The following is a 24,399-nucleotide window of genomic DNA, read 5'->3' on the forward strand; positions in this document are numbered from 1 at the left end:
TTGAAAGCTGAGACAAGTTTTATCAACAAAGTTTAGGAATCAACTGTCACTTGACTTTGTGCCTCTTTTACATTCTGGAAAATAATAGTTACTGTTAGTTGTCAATTGACTGGACCTTGTATATATGGAGGCTTTTTGTAGTGTGGTAAGTTAATAGTGTATAATTGTTGTGGTTGCAGGTGTACAGCTTGCAGCCAAACAGCTGGTACTAAAATGGATGGAGGTGGTACGGCAGGGTGATGGGGTGGCCACAGCTGCGGGCGTGGGCCTGGCCAACTATGTCGTCAATTCTGCCGACGAAGACAGCGTGGAGGCGCCGGGCCCCCAGGCCGAGACACCCAAAGAGCCGACTGCAAAAAGTAGTAATGGCACTGGTGAGGCAGAGGTGGCTGCCCCACAGGCAGCAGCAGACTCCTCACAGGGGGAGGGTGGTGATGGCAGCTCCTCCCTCTCGTGTCAAGATGAATCTTCAAACACCTCCACGGAAAGTGACAATACGCCGCTGCCCACCACGCCCATCCGTATAACCATCCGCAGTGGGTCGCAGGTCCTGGCCAAGGTGTCTTCGCAGCGCCATAGTCAAGATTCGACAGACAGCGATGACAACAAGCCGCTCAGTGTGATCAAACAGGAGGTGGCAAAGGCCCGTACAGCTGCAACGGTTGTCACTACTGGCGTCGGTCACGAAGATAAGAATGATACAGCAGTGGAACCTATGGACACAGGGGACAATACTAATGTTGCTGCCCCAGTGGAGACTGATGGTAGTGGTTCTGGCAAAAGTCAAGTTCCAGTGTTTGTTAGTGTTAGTTCAGCGGTGATTAGCACGGCTGCTACGACCACCACCACCACTCTCACCACCACCACATTGCCGGCGACAGAGTCCGTCAGCGCCACGAAGGCTCCGGCCGTTCACACCATAGTTACGTTCACGGGCAGCCTGGCCGCCTCCGCCGTACCCGTTGCATCCCAAGGCGGCATCACGCCTTCACCACCCTCTGACGCCAAACCCCAGAGTGCCCCCGAGACAGAAAATAAGGGCAACGCCACGAACGGCACGAATGCCGGAAACAAAACCGAGTCCGTATCTAGTTTGAGTACCGACGAAGTCGACAGTTGCGATAAGTCGGAGGACAAGAGTGAAGTGAAGAGTGATGTGAAAAATGAAAAAGACAAGAAAAATGATTCCAGTAAATATAAAGACAAAAATAAAGACAAAGACAGAGAAAGGGATAAGAAATTAAGGGAATCTGATAAAAAGAAAGATAAAGATAGAAACCACAAAGGCAGAAGCAGCAGCATGAGTAGCAATAGTAGTAAGTGTGATAGGGAGAGAGATAAAAGCTCTAAAGACCACAGTAAGTCTAGGAGTAACAGACACAGAAGAAGTGACAGCAGAGACAAGGACAGGAAGGACAGAGACCGAAGCAAGAGCAGTAAAGATAAAAAGAGCAGCAGCAGAGACAAAGATAGACATAAAGATAAGGATAAAGACAAAGACAAGCGTGAAGATAAGAAGAAAAAGGAACAGGAAAATGAAGACAAAGCTACTCTGGAAAAGGTGAAGCCTCTAAGTGTAGATGGACTGGCCAAGATCCCCAGGAAGTCTACCCCGGCCAGTTTCCTCGATGCCTTGGGTTCTGCAGACGTCGACCTGCAGGAGTCCAAGAAGCCCTCGGTCAAGACGTACAAGTCTCGCGGGTTCAGAAACACCGGACTCTTGGACGAGCCCACCAAGCTGCCCGGCGTGGCAGGGAAGAAGCCGTCCGGCACCGGGACGGGTCCCAATAGTGGGATGAAGCGCACTACGCCCCTCGAAGACCTGGCCTCCACGCCCCCCGACAAACGCGTTCGCTCGTCCGTGTCGTCGTTGCCGCTCAGCACTGACAAGCCCGGAGGAGTCAAGCTAATATCGCCCAAACGACGTAAGTGGAAGATGCCCGCCACTACTCTCATCTGTTTTCTTACCCTTGGTTGTTTTATTTCTTGCCTCTTTTATCCTCTTATATTTCTTATATATACATTTTGGTTGAGATGGGTTTCTGTTTTTATGACCAACAGGAAAAATTTTCATCGCAGTTTTCTTTTTTATTTTGGCACGAGTGCCGGCAGTGTATCTTTCGTTGGGGCCTCAGTGCTCTTCACTCAAGTTTTTCTCTTTCTTTTTTAAATTGAAATATTTCATTTATTTTATAATGTGGAACGAGGTAGTGGCGGGCCTCATTTTAACATAGCAGTGGTAGACCAGGAGTGGGGCTGGAGTTAGCCAGTAGCACAGGATGGAAGCAGAGAGCCAAGCACACCTTCCCTAATGGAGATACTTCATCTCACCTTCACTATACAGTGTTTTCATTAAGAGTAAACAATACTTATTATGTATTAAAACACCTCACATATTGCTCAGGCTATTTGTGCTCTCTGGTTCTGGCCACAAGCAACTGGCTTCAGGGCCCATTGTTATTGTGGTTGTGGGTAAGACTGAAGGAGAGCTCATCAGGTCCAGTTGCCTTCTTCCTTCACATCACGATAATGAAGACTGACCTAAAACCCTGTAGTACAAACCTCTGTGTAACTTACCTCAGTGATCTTATAAAGTGGTTGTGGCTTCTAACAACAAACTGTGTAATATGAACATTTGTCCAAAGGTTTATTAATTGTGTCATGTTGACAGTGACCATAAGTATGTGAAGTAGAGCCACAGGTTGGTGTCAGGTATACAACAACAGTATTGTACTGTATCTTCTGGTTAGTCAGCTTTATGACACACAAGATATCATTATTTTATACAATGTGGCTTTTGCTTGTACGAGATTCAGGGAAAGATTTTTTAGAGGTTTGTTGAGAGGCTGGCATACCCTGTTAACTACCCTGCTAGTCTGTGGTATGACAACAGTATTATGGAACTGTCACAACTTCAGTAACTAACTTAATTTTTCATGTTATATTCAAGAACCCGATATTAACCACTCGGTTTTCTCACGGTGTTTAGTTATAACATAAAAAATGGTGTACGTAAAGTGTTCCCAGTGATGGATTTTTCTGGGGTAAGTAAGAAGGCTTCAGGACCCGTGAGCAAGTAACTCCTTCCACAGCTTGTGTCAGCGAGGATGGAAGAGGTCGTACGTCACCTGTTGTCTGTGGCTGTTTGGTACAATAACAAGGTTGTGAACCTCTCATACCTACAGTATTGTTATTTTACCCAAGTAATATAAACATGGGGTGGCCCACGTGACTAGGCATGTAACCACGCATTATATGTAACGTGTAGGTAGGAAGTTACTGTACACTGAGACTTACAAGATACAATATATGGGACTTTGTTATGGAGAGATGATGGTTTTACCCTAAGTTACTTCCCATGGGGCTATCCTTCAGGGGGCAGAGTGAGGGCTGTCGTGTGCAGGATGGGGAAGTACAATACACAGTAAAATACATCAATGAAAAGAATGTGGCTGGATATAAGAGATGTAGTAAGGGGAACTGACCGCTGGTTTAGGAGATGCTTCACGCACACACACACACACACACACGTTACCCTGGTTAGGTTCAGTCATGAGATAAATAAAGTCGAGTGATCCATTTTTGTCAGGTTATATTAGACAGATATGGAGCTAAAATGCATTGACCAGAAGAGATACTGTACCTGCTATGAATGTTAAGATGTTCAGTGAGAAACCCAGGAATGTTGTGCCGTATTATTGGCTTGTGTCTTGAGGATGAGAAATGGGAAGACCTTGCAGAAATATACAGAAGATAGGGAAATTACTTACAAAAAATACACAAATGAAAGAGAATTATACAATACCGTACAAGATTATTTGATACATTCCTTTAAATTCTCTGCCAAATAGCTGGGATGATAGAAATTATTAAATAACTTTTTTCTCTATAGGATTAAAACCTAAGATTGTTATAGCATGATAGCTGTTCATAAAGAGGTGTTCATATCCCATTGATTATTCAGTAATAAAGTACTGTACTCTACTGGACCTGCAAATAGACAATGAATTATGAGGATTTGATATTTATGCATTGTACTGACCTATACTGCACTGTTTTGTCTGCACCATAAAGGCTGATAAATATTCATTGTCATCTTAAGTGAAAGACATTATACCACCAGCCTCATGCTTACAATGGCTGTGAAGAATAATGACTTTTAAAATTCTGTATATAGTATTAACCCTTCCTGGTTTTGTGTTGGGTCGATCTTGGGGTGACTTAGAGGGAGGAAATGATATGGGGATGGATTGTGGGTGGCGAGACAAAGTAATTCAGGGAACACGTACGTCGTATCCTTCCTCGTCTTGCATACAGTACTGTACATTATGAATACTGTACTGAGCCTCCGCAGTGACTCAGAGCTTTTCACTTTACATACTTGTTTATGATCTTATATGCTGTACTGTACATCCAAAGTGTGTTTCACAGATGCAGTATTGGGTTATCATATGAAAGATGTTGTGTCTTGTTTATAACATGACAACAAGGAGCACCACCAGAAGAGTGTTATGCTGTGCAGTTTGATAGATGACTTAAGTTGTGATGCAGTACAGTAGTTAAGACTGAACCTTTTGTCAAAAATTGACGGATATTACCATCATTTTTAAAAATTTGAAAATTGTAAAATAATTTAGAGCCTTGTATAGTACATGTAGACTGCTACAGCAACTGACTAACAGCAAAAAATGACAGTTTTTTGTGTTACCTGAATATAACAGGTTACAAAGTCACTTTAACATCTTAAGATTAAAAAAAAGGTGGCATACTGTAATGCTGATTTGACAGATAAATAGCTCATGAAAGTGGAGGATATACTGTAGTCACGTTCCCTCCTAGGTAGAATGGAACATTTTTGTAACAACCATTTTTGGACATAGATGTACTATACAGTAGAGTATGACACAAGAGATGTGACCAGAACTTGTGATCAAGGGGTGAAAGATGAAATAAATCATCAGGGTGTAAGGAATTGTCCCACTCCTCCATTTCATGTGGAAAACCTATTGCCTGAAGAGTAGATTATGATGTAAGTGAAATTAAGGAGACAAGAAGGTGTAATAAAATATTGTAAAGTGTGAGGCTATTATAAAGAACAGATAGACTTGTGCCTAGGTGGGCTGCCCCTGTTTGTTAGTGCCAAGACTCAAGATGCCCGAACAATTGTGTGATAGATATTCCATCCTCGCTGTGTTGTATATTCTGCAGGTTTAAGATTTTGTTCTTTATTTCCAGTTACAGGTAAAAGAAAAGAACAGGTTTGCCGAGATGTGTTGTATTATATTCCCAGACCTGGCAGTACGGTACAGTAGTGTTGTAGACATATATTGTTAATTGGGTTGAAGTGTTCCTTCTTTCAGCTGTGGCAGCGCAGGTGCTGGTGAGGTGACCTACATGTGTATTGTGCTTATTCACCTTCCTCCCTGTAAGCACAACCGGCGGCCACGGAGGAGCCGAGGCTGCCCGCTGTAGCTGCTGCCGCCGCCGTCGCGACACCATTGTCGTGTCGGGCAGACCATGGCTGCTGGGGACGCAGGGACACCCATGAGCCCGGCGTCCCCACCTTAACAGTGAGACGGGGGACGCTAATGAGCCCCCATAGGTAGCCAGGCCGTGTCCTCCGAGGGCACCGTAGGGGGGACGTGCCATGAGCCCCCTGGGGTAGGTAGGATAGGTAGGAGTTGGGCGGGCCAGATGTGTGGGATGATGGGCGGCCACATGCCCACCTCACCGGGGTAGGGTGTGAGAGTGCCACGCAGCTTGAAATCGTTAGAAAGCGTATCGAACATCCCCATTATGCGGGCGTTGCGTCGAGTAGTACAGCTAGTGGTAGGTGGTGTTAAGGAGTGGTCATGGCAAAAGTCTCGCAAGGCTTCAAATACAGCTTAACAATAAAGGCAGTGGTGCCCAAGCTGTGTTTGAAGGTACACGGCACGCTATTGTTAACGTCTGGGTAATAACATGGTGGATTTCTCTACGTAACCCTCTGCGTTTCACTAGACAATTGACTACAGTACTGATCCTGGAAGTATGGCTTTGTTTTAACTTGTACTGCAAAATTATAGTGTCGAGTTGAGCTTTTAACTTGTTCTTGCCGATGGCAATAATGTTCAAAGTTTGTCGTAAACATTGAGGTTTGTGTCGGTTGTTGAATGCAGCCTCTGTGATTGTTGTGTTGCAAGTGTTCCACGGAGAATTGATTGATACTAGATATTCATTTACGACGGGTTATTATAGAATTAAGAGTCGTGTGATGTCTTGTCCGGTATTCAAATGGCAGTTTCGTTGAATTTTATCTTAATGTTTTTGAAAGCAAAGTCGTGGAAAGGCCACAATCATACTGGTGTAAGTGAAGACCACCACAAGGACCACACTACAAATAATTCCTATTTGATTACATGATAACTCATCGGTGCCGAGGCTTATTAGACCATTTTACTCTCTTGGCTCCTCAGTACTTAACGGTAGAGGTAACGTAATGTGATCTTACATACTGTACTGTAGTTGGTCAGATGGGCCACTGAACAAATGTTGCCAAATAAACCAAAGCTTGTTATTCTTTTTAGGATTTATCTTGAAACTTGTTAATAGATTTATCCATTTTAAGACTAAAAGCATTAGCTCGTTTCAGGTTTTATTCTGTAGAGTAGTCACATGGTTAAATTGATTCAGTTTGTGTATAGACGATGCATATTAGCAGTATTCATCAATGCTAGATCTAAACCGAGCCATTTTTAAGAAAATGTTTGTGGTATTACGGTATTCCAAAATATTACGTCATCGATTCGGTCGATTAAATTTCATTTTAATATTGAAAGCACTGCACTTGCATTTTTAATTTTTGTACAGTATTAGTTTACGTAAATTGACACGATATACAAACAATGGACCATCTACACTACGCTACAGGCCGTGTGTCTTTTGTAATGAGCACATCATACGAGTTTGGCCCTGGGAGAGAATAGTGGAAATAGGAACGGATCGGAGCGGATGATACACACCTTGCGAGAATAGTCTGTGCTAATTAGTAATCGTAGAAGACTCGGATTGACTTATTCATGGTACTATGTGGGTATTGTGTGGCACCAGTCTTGCAGTAATCTGATAATGGGAGTGTGACAGCAAAGTAAACCCAGATGGATTTTGTAAATTTTTACTCTTGATCAACACCGGCTGGCCTGTTTCCCGAACTACTCTCCCATCTGTATAAATGAGCCAGTATATTCACCTCTGATAAAATAACCTGTTCACTTAACCTTGTGTTTATAATCGTTGTCGTTCTCCTAATTGAACCGTATTAATTAATCTGTGAATGAAAGCGCCGCATCCAAAGTACTGCACGTGGGGATGAGTTGATGTATCAGACACCAGAGTCCGAAGTCACCCAGGTTCTGTGTACAGTACTTCTATCATTAACTGTAAATGAGAGAGACTACCACCAACTTCCTGTAGAAATTCGTTGAGGTAACATTCTGGCTGCCTGTGTTTGGGGAAAAACTATTCACAGTCCGTAAGAAATCCAGCCCAGATGTGTGAACCGTGATGAGGACGACACCTTACTGTAGAACTTACTAACATGGGTCATCCCAAGCCTAGGATCAGTTGCTTTGTGAGACGTTGGGAAGACTTGTTGATAGGAGTGGAATGATGGCTGTCTAACAGGTGAACTGAAGCAAGGGAGGTCCACACACACACACACACACACACCATACCATACACCATACCATACACACCATACCATACACACACCATACCATACCATGCACACACTATACCACACACCATACCCCACACACCATACCATACACACCATACCATACACACACCATACCATACACACACCATACCATACACACACCATACACACACACACCATACACATACCATACACACATACCATACACACACACCATCACCATACACACACACCATACACACACACACACACACACCATACACATGCCATACACCATACCATACACACCATGCATACCATACACACACTCTATCCACACACCACATACCCCACACACCATACCATACACACCATACCATACACACACATACCATACACACCATACCATACACACACCATACCATACACACACACACCATACCATACACACATACCATGCCATACACACACCCCATACCATGCACACACACCATACCACACCCATACACACCATACACATATACACACACACCATACACACACAATACCACACGCACACACACCATACACACACCATACCACATACCACACCATACCATCCACACACACCATACCACATACCACTTACCATACACACACACCATCCATGCACACCATACCACACCATACCATACACACCATACCCCACACACCATACCCCATACACCATACCATACACACATCATACCACATACACACACACCATGCACACCATACACACACACACACACCATACACACACACACTCACCATACCATACACACACACACCATACCATGCACACACACCATACATGCACACACACCATACCACATCACACACACACCATACCATACACACACACCATACCATACACACCATATACACACACACTCACCATACCATACACACACACACTCATACCATCACACACCATACCATGCACACACACACCATACACATACCATACACACACCATACCATACACACACCATACCATATCACACCATATACACACCATCTACCACACTACATTAAATCACACACCATCATACCATACACACCATACCATACACCATGCCATCCATCACACACCATACCATACACACACACCATACACACACACACCATACACACACACCATGTGCACACACCATGCCATACCATACACACCATACCATACACACACCATACCATACACACACCATACTCACACACACCATACCAGCACACATCCATACCATACACACCATATAATACACACACACCACACCATACCATACACATGCACACCATACCATACACACGCCATACTCATACCATACACACACACCATACCATACACACACACCATGCCATACACACACACACCACACCATACCATACCATGCACATACTATACCACACATACCACACACAATACCACATACCCCCACACCATCCACATACCCACACCATACCACTACCACACCGTACCCACATACCACACACACACACAATACCAGACACACACACCATACCATACACACACGCACCATACCATACACACACACCATACCATACACACCCACCATACCATGCACACACACACCATACCATACACACACACTATACCATACACACACTATACATACCATGCACACCATACCATACACCCATACACACACACCATACCATACCCACACCATACCATACACACCATACCACACACCATACCATACACACACACCATACCACACCATACCATACACACACCACCAGCTCACCATACCATACACACACTATACCATACACACCATACCATACACCATACCATACACACACACATACATACACACACACCATACAATACCACATACACTTACTTTACATACCATACCCATACACCATACAATACACACCATACCATACCATACACACATCCATACCATACACATACCATACAATACACACATACCATACACATACCATCAGTACACATACCCTATTCACACACACATGCCATACCCACCATACCATACACGCCACCATACACACCATACCATACACATCATACCACCAGCTCATTACACCGCTAGTTCACCATACCATACACACCATACCACCAGCTCACCACACCACTATTTCACTATACCACACACCATACCACCAGCTCAATACACCACTAGTTCACCATACCATACACACCATACCACCAGCTCATTACACCACTAGTTCACCATACCATACACACCATACCACCAGCTCACCCACACCACCACCAGTTCACCATACCATACACACCATACCACCAGCTCACCCACACCACCAGTTCACCATACCATACACACCATACCACCAGCTCACCACACCACCACCAGTTCACCATACCATACACACCATACCACCAGCTCACCACACCACAAGTTCACCATACCATACACACCATACCACCAGCTCACCACACCACAAGTTCACCATACCATACACACCATACCACCAGCTCACCACACCACCAGTTCACCATACCATACACACCATACCACCAGCTCACCACACCACCAGTTCACCATACCATACACACCATACCACCAGCTCACCACACCACCAGTTCACCATACCACCATAACATACACACTAAGAAAAATCACTTGAGTCATTTTTTTTACTAATTTCAAGGAATAAGATTATCAAGGGATCGTGTTAATTCATTTGAGGAGTTGTAGGATCTGTAACGTTACACACAGGATGTGATTCTTAATTGTACGCGGGAAGAACAAAAGAACATCTACTTGGATTCTTCACTTATTTTTATTTCTTTCAAGAGTGAGCCTTAGAATGCATTGTGCTCACTCTTCAATTTTAAAAACTGCATTATATTTGTATTGATCTGAAGAAAAAAAAACTGGTGTTACTTTTAGAAAATTACCGTACTAATGTCCAAGAATCGCATTTTTTTTTTTAGTTGGAGGTTATTTACATGTGTTGGGCTGATAAAAATAAACTGTACTGTATTTTCATTGGTGCTGAAACGAGAAAACCTTACATTTGTGTGTACCAGAAAAAACATTTGGATTATCGAGAGAAAAATGAAATGAGATGAAAGACATCCTTTAGAGTCCATAGAAAAGGTTTAATGAATAAAAACACACTATTTTGAGTCAAGACCTGATATTAGGGTTGCCATAGTGCCATACGTCCGGACATGTCCTTCATTTAGGTCTCGAAATCTTCATCCGGAAGTAATTTTTAAAATTCTTCAAAAGTCAGGAATTTCAGCTTCCATCATTTTCTCCACGGAAAAAAACATGAAACTGTAATGACGAGAGACTGAGAGGGGAGGTGGAAACCGTAGAGATCTCGTTCAGTTTTCGTCAGCTGATAAGTCACGTGTACGCCTGTAAGGTGTTGTCAACTTAGCTGTCAAATATTTGATTGATAAGAGGGTAGAAGTTGATGAAGTGAAGTGTTTTGACCAAGTTAGTAACCTGCAGCAGTTTGTGGAAAATTACAAGTGATGAAGAATTTAGTAATCTGCCAACACATAAAAAGTGGACCAGACACTTTGAAAAATCAAAGAACATTGAATGCCACTCAGAATTGCTAAGAATTGAACAATTCTTCTTTGCTATATCATCTCACAATGCAAATGCAGAAAGAGTTTTTTCACTGATGCAAAGTCAATGGACAAAGGAAAGGAACAAATTGAGTGTTGAAACAATGAAAGGCATTCTGACTGTACAGTACAACTCCCGAGAAACATCTTGCAGTGACTTCTATACCTTTCTAAAGAGCAATCAGCCAATACTGAAAAAGATCCGATCTACAGACAAGTATGCATGGGCACACCAAGTCACACACACAGTGGGGGAAGAAGACTGCAGCTAAGGGAATGAAGATGTTCAGCCTTAAGCAAAGGTAACTTTTTTTTTTAATATTTCTATACCATGTATGTTGTATATTAGCCTACATTAAAAACACAATGCAATACAGTACACCGATACTGGTGTGTGTATATATATATATATATATATATATATATATATATATATATATATATATATATATATATATATATATATATATATATATTAATGCTATGCAAATATTCAAAATTAATTGTCACGGCTGCTTCAAGGTTACATAGCACCAAAGTGTGTGCCGGGCGGGGTGCAGGATGTCTTCGGGAACGTCCTCTTTTTATAATGTTCATATAACACTATCTGATATAAAACGTACAGGAGCTACGCCGTAATAAAAACATATTTACCTGAACTGCTACATCAGAGGAAATGTATGATCTTTATCAAGACGTGAAAAAACATGCATTGTGTTGCACTGAAAGAGATATATACAGCATACCGGTATCCAGTACTTTATCTTCATCCTGAACCGAATTGTTTTGTTTTTTTGCTGCAATAAGACGTAATATGGTTCTGTAGTGACCTGTTCTCCCTACAACTCCTCTCCCGTCTTCGCCCAGTCAATCAGCAGCGCCGCTCACCTCACACCTCTAAACCAGTCACCTCCCTCCCCCAAATTGCCACCAAAGTACTTCCAATCGTAATCCCTGCCCTCCCACCCAGCATTACAAGCAATAGCCCTCTTTTCCTTTCTCACCTCCATCCTGAGTGCGAGATCTCCCTTATTGTACGTGGACATAACGAAGAGAATTGACACACACAAAGAGAGCTTAGACAGTGCGCCACATACACTACACCTACACTTGAAAATAATATAAATCTCTCAGAAACAAGTACGGTATCTATCGACTCAAACTTCACATGAAACAGAAAACTTTGCATTGGTCCTGAACAAGAAGACATGTATGGTATATATATTGTATACAGTATATGTACAGTGTATACATTTTTATCTGCTCCCAAAAACTTTTCATTTCTGTGTACTGAAATAAATATATGAACCTTACCTACATCCGATATAAAATTTGCATTTCATTTAAACATAAAAATTACATATGTACATTATATATCATCTGAAAATAAAGTTTGTATTAAAATACATATGTGTTTTATCTGCATGTGAAAAAATGCATTTGTGTTGTGCAGAATAAAGGACAGGAACTTTAACTCCATTTAAAATAAACTCCACGCATCATCTGGTACAGTATAGAAAAAATACATATGAACTTCATGCACCTGAAAAATTTGCATATGTATAGCAACTCAAATACATGAACCTTACCTTCATCTGAAAACCAAACTCTACAGTGCTGTACCTCCATAAACAATATCCTAAGTCATAATTATACCTAGAAATTGTAACCTAACCTAACCTAACCTAACCTAACCTAACCCAACCTAACCTAACCCAACCCAACCCAACCTAACCTAACCTAACCTAACCTAACCCAACCTAACCTAGTCCGACCTAACCTAACCCAACCTAACCTAGCCCGACCTAACCAATAACGCTAACTGCACTGTATTTACCCCACCACCTGACGTTACCACCGCCATTGTTCTCTGTGCTGAGGGGTCAACTGTGACAGTATACACATGCTATAATTATACAAAAAATAATGTTTGTTACCAGGTAAAGCAAGGCTCAGGATGTTAATTTTATCCCCACTTTATAAAATCGGACTAGTTTCATAAATTTTATTAACTATTTGTTTATTTCAAAGTAACTTTCAATTTTATCTTGGTGGATTTTTAATAAACTTTCAAACCCCTGAAACAAATTATAAATTTGGAAGTGCATATTTAAAGCAGTACCCTAGTATAACCTAACTTAACTTTACTTAAATTATAACACCTAACTTTACTTAACCTAATTTAATCTAACTTTACTTAACCTAACACTTAACTATCCCTAACTTAACCTAATCTTTGCTTAAATTAACCTAACTTTGAAGCGTATTCATTTGGACAGATTGTTATATGGTAGCAAATGAAACACTGAGTCAAAGAAGCGTTACTCCTGACATTTCACCAGGAAGGACTTTCTCAAAGGAACTCCTTTGAGAAAGTCCTTCAAGGTCAAAACCTCATGATTAAAGTTGTCTCTCTGACCCGGTTTCCTTTACTACCATTAACCTTAACCTAACTTAGCTTAATCCAAATTTCACTTCACCTAACCTAATTTAATCTAATTTTATCTAAGCTTTGCTTAACCTAACATAACCTAAAATTAGTTTATGTAAAGCTTAGCTTAACCTAACCTAAATTGTACTTACTTAACTTAGCTTAACCTACTCTTAACTCTACTTAACCTAACTTTACTTTCAATCTTAACTTAAGTTAATCTAACTTAACCTAACCTTACTATATTTGGTGAATTTATAGTAATACACCGGTCTTTCTCTCACTGTTTTTAATATGTATTTCGTAATGTTTAGACAATTCTAAGAAATTTTTCTTCTATAATATTTCCACAGGAAATAGCGTGTTTTTTTAGATACACCCCTCCCCCCACCCAACAATCATAACGGAAGTTGGATTTCTTTTTTAGAATAAATAACAAATTATATTACCAACCAACCAAGAAAATCTAACCTAACGTAACCGGGGTTGAACCTCTTCCGTTTCTTACTGTTCGGCTGATGAAAATTGGTGACACCGCCAAATGTGTTGTTCTTCACGCAGTGTACACTGATTATTACACGTTGGACAAACACGCTGCGTTTTCTTAATTAAGAAATGCCTCACTATTTTTCTGATGAAACTCTGCAATTGACACAAAATAATCTCTATCACAATGTCGGCACAGCTCTTCCACCTGTTCAGCCACATCCGGTACCGAAAATTAAAATCTCCGCTCCTGACGCACCCACGTATTGTTCATTGGCTAAGAGAAAAAACTTTTACCCAATAATAAGTCTCCTATCGCTAGAGCCAACAAGAAACTCCTACACCACATTAAGATTAAGAAGCGAAGCCGGAGGTGAGGAGCACTGGGTGAGGGGGTCACACCTCTTCCGCCAGATGTAAACAAATCATCGAGAAACTTGACTGACCAAATCTAATAATATTGAAAAATTAATATCTCGCTTATCCTTAATTTCCGGTGGAAATATCATAGAAGAAAAAGTCTTTGAATTGTTTAAACATTACGAAATACATATAAATAACAGTGAAAGAAAGACTGGTGTAAAACCATAAATTCAACCCCCCTTTTAACAAATTTGCCAAAACTACAACAGTGTCCACTAAAGAACACAGTAAAATTGCAGTTTTTAAAATCGTTTTCAATGAAAAATCGACAGCGGGTTAATTGTCAATAATTACCAAACTTACTTAACTTAACCTAACTCAACCTAAACTAAACTTAAATTAACCTATCATAATATAACCTAACTTTACTCAACTTCGCCTAGCCTAACCTAACCATGCTTAACCTAACCTAACCATACTTAACCTAACCTAACCATACTTAACCTAACCTAAACTTTACTTAACCTTAACTAACATTAATTAACCAAACTTAATGATAAATTACCTAACCAAACTTAACAACCTAACTTAAACTTTACTTAACTACATCAAAACGACAAGGAAACTTCTTTGAGGGTAAATTCGATATGGGAAGGCGAATCTGATTAATTAATTCTTTTCCTGTGCAAATAATTAGTTTTTTAGAAGCTACGTGTAAAATAATGTGTCATAGAAACATAACATAACAAGGAAATACTCTTACCTTAGCTCTGTTTTCTGTGAGAGGGTAGAGACTTGAAATAGCTTGAAGACAGTGGTTAAATCGTTTCCTTTAATACGTCAATTCAGAAAGGAAACGACATACAGAGAAATGGACATATAACTCTTTAAGCGTAACGAAATATATAAACACAAATAACAAGCGTTACATCAATTTACATATAAAATTACAGTTATTTCCATATTCAGTGTGAAAGTTTGATTAATGTACTGGAAGGACTCAAGCTAACACTAGTAAATGTTCTCAGTACTCAAAGTCTTTCCCACATCTTTTATCTTTCACTTCACTTATATACACATTAAATATCTCACAATATCCCTCTTTAAATTATCACATCGGTGGTCGGCTAATGTGACACGTCAACACCCAAGGATACTCGACTCAAGATAGGAAACTCTAGTTAAAATATATGCATGTGTGTACTGTAATGTTGCCAGATACCTCAATAATAGCGCCATCTATTGACTGCGTCCAAAAGCTATTCGTGACGTCATAGATTTTGATGTGACGTCATGAGTGATATATTTTACGTTTTCCATTTATTTTAGACATATCAACCTTCATTTATGTATGCGTGTATGATACATATAAAGAGAGAATGAAAACACTAATGTATAATATTCACTGACTCCATTGCCTCAAGATCTAAGATGAGTTCAAAAATTAAAAGACAAAATCTTTTCTCTTGCACAATTATCATACAATTACTACAAGTGATGAATCACCTGTCAAGCTGTTACATAAATTTGGGGATTAATTGACCTTGTTTTCAATAGAGTTCTTGGCTATTAAAAGGCATTCTTATAGTTTATCTTTTTTTAAATAAACACAAAACCCAAAATTCAAGTTGTGTCTTGGTTACTGATGTAAAAAACAGATGGTTAAATAGTATATTTTATCACTACAGTAACTACAGCATAACCACTGTCCACATTGAATTTTTATAGTAATGTACAGACTGAATTTTTTTTTACATATTTCTAGTACATATATGACAACAAAGTTAAACTGAATTATTATGGTTTTATCAATAATTTTAATGATTATAAAATGGCTATTCTTGAGGTCCCATTATTACCGACTATTTTACACTCATTCCTGTCTTGAGTATATAGTCTTTGTCAACACTGTCCTGTTGATAATCTTTTACCCACATTAAACCTTTTCAGTAATTAATATTTAATATCTTACAGGATAGTTATGGTACAAAATCAAACATCTTTAGAAAGTCATAATTTCGTAAAACAAGAACTATGATCATGAAATATATTTTTGACGATTTAGTGTAACATATAATTAAATTTATATATATTATTTCTATTAATATAATTATGAATAATGATATTAATAGTGTAATTTCAATGGGAAGTTGTTCGTGTTTATTATATATGATAGAGCAGCTGTAGTCCTGTGTGGCGACCTAACTCACTTGTTAAACTACACCTGAACATTTAGTGTAAAGAATGCATTAAACTGCATGCATTGTCGAGTTTAATATACCAAGAGGGATCGTCCAGATAATAACAGATTGTAAAACACCATCATGAGGAGTGAACCGAGGAGATCAGCTGATTTAAGTAAGTTAAAAGAACGTTCGTCCATCACAGTTCTCTTCCCTAACTGGCCGCACTGAGGTAGCTCCTTACACACTCAATAGTTCCCCAATGCAAAATATATTTGTGGCAACTATTTCAATATACTGTGCAGTAATAGTCTCCAGATAAATAAACCAATATTTGAAAATTCAAACAATTTGGCAAGCCGAGTCGGTGTAGTTTTCTAGCGTTTTCTTCGGAAATTTATATATTTAAAAAATTTTACCTTTCAATTTAATTTAAAAAAATAATTATGATCACACAAGTGGGCAGGGCTTTGAAATACAAGTAAATTGTGTGGTAAAATCGCGTAAAAAGATGACGAAATCAAACCGAACGAAACCTATTGGTGGCCGCTTCTGCTGAGTGTGTGAAGTACAAGCCTGGTGACGGCTGAAGGTAATGGTGGAAGTGTTGTGAGCGATATAAAGTGAAAAGAATAAAGAATTGTACACTGGTAGTGTGCTGACTACAGTATATTATTCGTAATGAGAAGTTCAGCTGTGAAAACATTACCTTGTGAACAGTGTTGGGAAGAATTACTGTTTATTAAAGTGAACAAGTGTGTTTCTGTGACCTGGTGGAAATCTACCTGCCTGTTGTGTGTCTGTACACTGATACCGATGGTCGGGAAATTACCAGAGACTGGCGGGACAGCCAGTGGTAATTCGATGACACTTGTGATATATCTACTGCTACTGTACATACGACCTGGCCCTTGGTAATCAGTGGTGGAAGCTGGTAAGCAGCGAAGGTTTGTGTCACTATAGGCGTTTATTGTAAGGCGTTTTCGATTTACGGAATAGCTAACGCATTAGCTACTCTGTCTGCGCTGACGCTGCTTTTGAGCTGTGCACATGGAACATTCAGAGGGAAGAGCTAACCTAACACCTCGATCAGGCGTTAGCCTTGAGCAGCGACCAAGCGGCCAGAATAGCTAACAACCCATCAGGGAGTTTCTCCCACGTACACACTTGTGTAAATACGCGGATCATGGCCGCTTATGGAGAATATTTTGATTAATATTAGAGTTGTGGTCATATAAGACAATAAAAAAAACTGTGATATACTTAATAAAAATAATTCTATATACGGTAGTATATTGGATGGACCTAAAGCAAGGCATATGGTGTGAAAAAATTGAAAAGGATTTCACCTATTGATACCTGTTCTGGCCCCGCCCATTTTTACGTGGGTGCTGTCCGATTTCATAAGTCGCTGGTGAATTTTGTTTAAAATATTACTAATTACTCAAATATGATTAAAACTTTAATATCATTACTCATAAGATACATTAAATAAGAGTGAACAAGTTGACTAAAGTTCTGTAAATGCAAAAATTAATACTTACAACGAACCTGAAATTCGTCGTATTGCGTGTTTATGTGGGAACAGCTGTAATACCGATTTTTTGTATTATTCCTATTTATTGTTGACTGACTCTTTTACCTTTTTTGTCTTCCTTTCCGTAATTTTCTATTTACAGGCTTCTTTCTTTTCCATTTAACATTGCACGAAATGACAGCTCAAACTACCACTGGTAAAAAATATTATATGATTGCTTTAAAGATTCCCACCTTCACAATGGGTGAACAAAGGGGCGGACCCAAGCGACGTCACATGGCGCATCCATAGCTAGCCAATTAGTAATGCTGAACGTGTTGCTGTTCAGTGATTAATTTTCCTTTTTTATATTTAGTATCAGTGACTTCAGTCGTATTAAAACAAAATATCTCCACTACCTTTTATACCAATGCAACGTTTCACAGCGTAAAGCTTTTTTGTCGACTAGTAACGTACAGCCCTTTATGGTAGTGGTGCTACCTCTCTGTGTGTACCTTGCTTGGTACTTGGTGGACCCTGGCAAATCACTGAGTTTCTGATGTTATGAACCAATGAAAGAATTAATTGAACACACACTAACACTTCTCTCCCTTCCCGTCTCTAATACACAGGTGTGTTCAGTCAGGTAAACCTGGAAATGGATGAGTGTAATGATGGAGGTACGTCTACCATGGAGGACCTCCTACACATTTGCTTCACATTAAAAAATTGCTGACAAATGTGAAAGTTCTGAAGCAGGTAAGTGTATAATATGTCTCTACACTGATCTCCTAGTGACTTTATCTGGCGAAGGAGGGCGAGGAGTGTCTGACTGCTCTACTAGACGAGTGAAGGCGAGGTCGTGCATATTTTGTTGTGTAAATGTTATAGTCGGGAGGCGCTGAGCTTTGAATGTGTCCAAATATGGTTTATGGCGGCAGGTATCATTAGCTACCACATCGTGTCCTCGGCCAGTATGTCTCGGAAGAAAGTCTTTTCTCTTCACTTTCTTGGCTTTATCAGTGATGACCTTTTGGCTGCTTTCTGTTGACACTTTGGATTTTGACACTCTGCCTCTCAGCCGCCGTTTCTCACAGATTACACAATTTTTCTCTGCAGCAAATATTGATGTAGTTTGTCGGGTGAGCAAGGTGGTCCACCTGAAGAGACGTAATGGACCAGGTCTTCACACTGGGTATACTCGTTCCCATCCGTTCCTTCTCTGCAGGTTGGTAGCTCTGTTCTTCATTATACAAACATTCCTCATGCTACTTTGGTAAACTGTCATATGAAGAAGTCGTCTTGTGCTGCCATGGTCGCAAGAAGCCTGTCTTTGGTTGTGGTCCAGATATTGTTGAGACTCGCTTCCCGCCTTCTGTATGTGATGGATTGGTGTAGCCATTTAAGAGTGGATGTTTCCTCACATCTTTTCGGACGAGGTTCTTGCGTCAAGGACAAGCCATCCTGCGGCACTAGTTTAACTGAGTAACGCGCCATCCTTCCTCCATCAACGATAGTATATCAATATCCAAATATTATTCCTCATCGATAGGTACCCTACACCTCCACATATCAGGTTGTGGACCCAAATGTGTGTAGAAATTTAATTTATGGGTTACATCCTTTTATAACATCCCGTGTCTCTTGTCTGAGGGAAGAGAAAGTTTGCTCCCAATGGTATCACGGATCTTCTTGTTTTAATGGAAAGATGTCTGTTGGCATTGTGTCTCTGTCTATCTGACGACTAACAGATGATATATTCTAGAGGATGATGGGGGGGGGGGGTATCCTCTGATAGAACAATAGGCAAAGTATTGAGTATTTGGTGGAATCTTAGTATTTTGACCCACTACAGGAATTAATGTATATGCCACTGATGTAGACAGATTGTGGATATGACATCCTCTCCTCCCCGCCGTCCTGTTCCTATTAAAATGTTCAACTCTTTAGTTCTGGAGACAGTTTACTAATACTGTAGTAGTAGTAACACGTGAACAACCATACCTCAATAACTTGTCAATGATTTTTTCTACAATTATCGCCACTGAAGGCTTTTAGTAAATGAAGAATGGACGTTAAGTGAATTTGGGGTATTATTTTTCTTCAATTTTCTCAGTGATTTATGTGTGTGAAAAAATTGATAGAATTTTTAGAAAGGCCCAGGAATAAATGCCATTGGTAGCAGAAATATTATGCTCGAGGGAATAATTAACTTTAGATTCTAGTGATTTATTTTTATCATGGCAGCAGTCTAAAAAAACAACATTATATTTATATGACTTATATAACAGACTCACTAAACCCTGGTATATAACACTGGTTTTGTTTTACAGGTTGAGGCATCAGTACAAGGTAAGTACTGTACATATTGTGGTAGTTTAGAGGTGCAATGTATAATAGGGTACAGTATTATTGATATTGAAACAGTTTATTTAGTCAGAAAAACACAAATACAGAGTTGATAATAATAACATTATTAACATGGCTGAGCCAGTTGAGAGCCAGAGTTCTCTTGAAGGCACCTGATATATACTGTACATATATCTCAAGGAAGTATTATGTAACATGTAGTATCTTCCGGAATAGTACACATAACATGGTGGTAATAAGAACATATCAGAATGGTACCACAGTTATCGCTTCGTTATTTATTTATTCTATTTATTTTTTTTGCATTTATATTATAAGTATATACATACTTTACAGCGATGTTAATATATATTAATATGATAAAGGGAGGGAAGCAGTATAATGTAGGTTGTATTAAGGTGGAACAAGAGGACAGAGCTGTCAGTATCATGTCTAGTCGGCAAATATATTTATTGCTATGATAATTTCTATCTATCTACAGTACATGATAATTTATGATGAAACGGTTTTGGTGGTACGATAAAAGTAGGAATATATAGTAGGTATTAAAAAAATATTAATACTTAGACAATGGATATTTTTTAAGAGATGTATTTAAAGGAAGGGAGCGTAGTCTTTGCTCGGATGTGTGGGGGTAAGTTGTTCCACACCTTCACACTGTGATATTTTAGGGAGGTCCGGGACTGAGAGGAGCACATGGGGGGTGGTCTTAGTAGCTCTGGGTGCCTTAAGTTGTGTCTCTGATTATTCCGGAACTGGAAATAAGTATTGTTAAGCAAGTGATTGATAGATTTGTAAACAAAGAGGGCACAGCAGTAAGTGTTAATATCCTCGAATTTTAACATTTTCAATTTAGCAAATTGTTCGTTAGTATGAAGTTTTTTTTTCAAGTAGGTCAATGTTCGCACAACTCTCTTCTGTGCAGTAATCGGGGGTTGTGGTTTTGAAGAGTCAGAGGCCCCCATAGTGTGTGATAGTGCATTAAGTGTTGGCAAACAAGATCATGATAGATTTATTTTATTGCTGTGAGAGTGAGTGACTGACGAGTGTGATACAGGATACCGCACTGTGAATGGCTTGTATGTGGTTTCTCCAGCTAAGTTTCTCATTAACAATAACCCCAAGGAATTTAGTAATTTATTCACGTTTGAGGACTGTTGTAACCAAGGTACAGGGGGTCCAATTCTAGGGGTAAGTTTTTCCTTCTGTGAAAGATCGTGTAGTGGGTTTTCTCGAGGTTTAAGGTCAGTTTATTACGTATTACCCAGGTCCTGACTTTGGTCAATTCAGTGTTCATAGTTCTCATCAAGGAATGGAGGTCTGAGCTGCCGGCATAGAGATTACTATCGTCTGCAAATAAGTTGTTTTTTATCAGTGTGCTGGAGTGGACTATATTGTTTATATACAACAAAAACAGTACTGGACCGACAATGGAGCCTTGGGGGACGCCATACAAAATTATACAGATATGAGGTAAACCAAGTGTGGGATAAGCCCCCTAACGCTGTAATGTTCAAGCTTTGAAAGGAGGATGGTATGGTCCAAGTATCAAAGGCTTTAGAGAGGTCCAGGAATATTCCGACTGTGAACTGACTGTCATCAAAGGAGTTTAAGATGCTATTAGTAAAGGATAGCAGAGCACTCTCAGTCGACCTTCTAGCTCTAAATCCAAACTGAGAGTCTATAAGGATGTTATTGACACTGCAGAAGGAATTTAGTCTACTACATGATAGTTTATCCAGTATCTTACTTAAGGCTGGGAGGACTGATATGGGGCGGTGATTCTTGAAAAGACCTTTATTTCCTGATTTTTTATATGCTGGGCGAACTTTAGCAATCTTCAGCTTATCCGGAAAGACGCCCCTAATGAAGGAGGAGTTACAAATGTGTAGAACAGGTAGTAATTGGTGGGGTTCTGCATCTTTGGACATTTTTATGATGGCCAGTAATTCATCTGTTGTGACAGGGGATAAGAACAGCTCATTTTGCTGTCTGTTTTGCAGGTAGGCTCTAAATTCCTCATGGTGATCAGGGATGCTCTCTGCAAGATTTTTGCCAACATTAATAAAATATTCATTGAAGTGGTTGACAATGAGGGAGGGTTCCGTTACAACTGAATCATTTATCATAAAAGCTGAGTGGGGGGCCGAAGGCTGAGTGTTCCTGTTCTGAATAGAATTTATGGCATTCCAGGGTTTCTTACTGTCGCCTGATGCTGACTGGCGCTTATTTTTATAATAGCTACGTCTGGCATTTCTACCTGCTTGAGTTACTGTATTTCTGATACTTCGGTAAGCATCACCGAAAATCATGAGTCTTTTTGCAAATTTCCTTTGGAGTTTGTGTTTTTCTTTTATCATTTCCTTGATTTCACTTGTAATATACTGTAGGGTTTGGAGATAGATACAGCTTTCACTGATTTAGTCGTGAGGGGGAAGCATTGAAGATGTAAGAGAAGTTGCAGCAGTTCACGTTAGGGTTGTCGGAGGCATAAACAAGATCCTAGTTAGCATTCATTAAGTTGTTTTAAAAAAGGAGCACGTTGTTGGTACACTAGTCTCTGTATTGTACTGTGACTTTACTAAACCTTTCAGGTCTTGTGGCTGTTTTATACATGGCAAAAACTGGGAAGTGATCTGAGATATTGTTATAAATAATTCCACTTGCTAGATTGTTAGGAGTGTTGTTAGTCCAGATATGATCTATCACAGTGGCAGAGGTGGCAGTTACTCTAGTGGGTTCGGTTATAGTGTTCCAGACGAGCTTAGGATGACAGGTGTAAGATATCATTATAATAGGGTACAGTATTACAGGTGTAACATATCATTATAATAGGGTACAGTATTACAGGTGTAAGATATCAGTATAATAGGGTACAGTATTACAGGTGTAAGATATCATTATAATAGGGTACAGTATTACAGGTGTAAGATATCATTATAATAGGGTACAGTATTACAGGTGTAAGATATCAGTATAATAGGGTACAGTATTACAGGTGTAAGATATCATTATAATAGGGTACAGTATTACAGGTGTAAGATATCATTATAATAGGGTACAGTATTACAGGTATAAGATATCAGTATAATAGGGTACAGTATTACAGGTGTAAGATATCATTATAATAGGGTACAGTATTACAGGTGTAAGATATCATTATAATAGGGTACAGTATTACAGGTGTAAGATATCAGTATAATAGGGTACAGTATTATTATCAGGTGTAAGATATCATTATAATAGGGTACAGTATTACAGGTGTAAGATATCAGTATAATAGGGTACAGTATTACAGGTATAAGATATCATTATAATAGGGTACAGTATTACAGGTGTAAGATATCATTATAATAGGGTACAGTATTACAGGTTATAATAATAGGGTACAGTATTACAGGTGTAAGATATCATTATAATAGGGTACAGTATTACAGGTGTAAGATATCATTATAATAGGGTACAGTATTACAGGTATAAGATATCATTATAATAGGGTACAGTATTACAGGTGTAAGATATCATTATAATAGGGTACAGTATTACAGGTGTAAGATATCATTATAATAGGGTACAGTATTACAGGTATAAGATATCATTATAATAGGGTACAGTATTACAGGTGTAAGATATCAGTATAATAGGGTACAGTATTACAGGTATAAGATATCATTATAATAGGGTACAGTATTACAGGTGTAAGATATCATTATAATAAAATTGAATTTCAGGTGTAGATATCTTATGTACAATTACAGGTGT

General features: G+C 39.5%; 1 protein-coding gene across 2 annotated transcripts in view; it reads left to right on the forward strand.

Moving 5' to 3' along the window:
• Positions 1-24,399, forward strand: part of LOC121869045 (serine/threonine-protein phosphatase 1 regulatory subunit 10-like) — a 96,376-nt gene that overhangs the window by 33,706 nt on the left and 38,271 nt on the right. For both annotated transcript variants that reach the window (XM_042370141.1, XM_042370142.1), the window contains exon 5: positions 180-1,925. In XM_042370141.1, the coding sequence (XP_042226075.1) occupies positions 180-1,925 (1,746 nt within the window). The remainder of the gene's footprint in view (positions 1-179; positions 1,926-24,399) is intronic.

The sequence above is a fragment of the Homarus americanus genome, unplaced genomic scaffold, assembly GCF_018991925.1.
Source record: "Homarus americanus isolate GMGI-L3 unplaced genomic scaffold, GMGI_Hamer_2.0 scaffold24694, whole genome shotgun sequence".
Taxonomy (NCBI): domain Eukaryota; kingdom Metazoa; phylum Arthropoda; class Malacostraca; order Decapoda; family Nephropidae; genus Homarus; species Homarus americanus.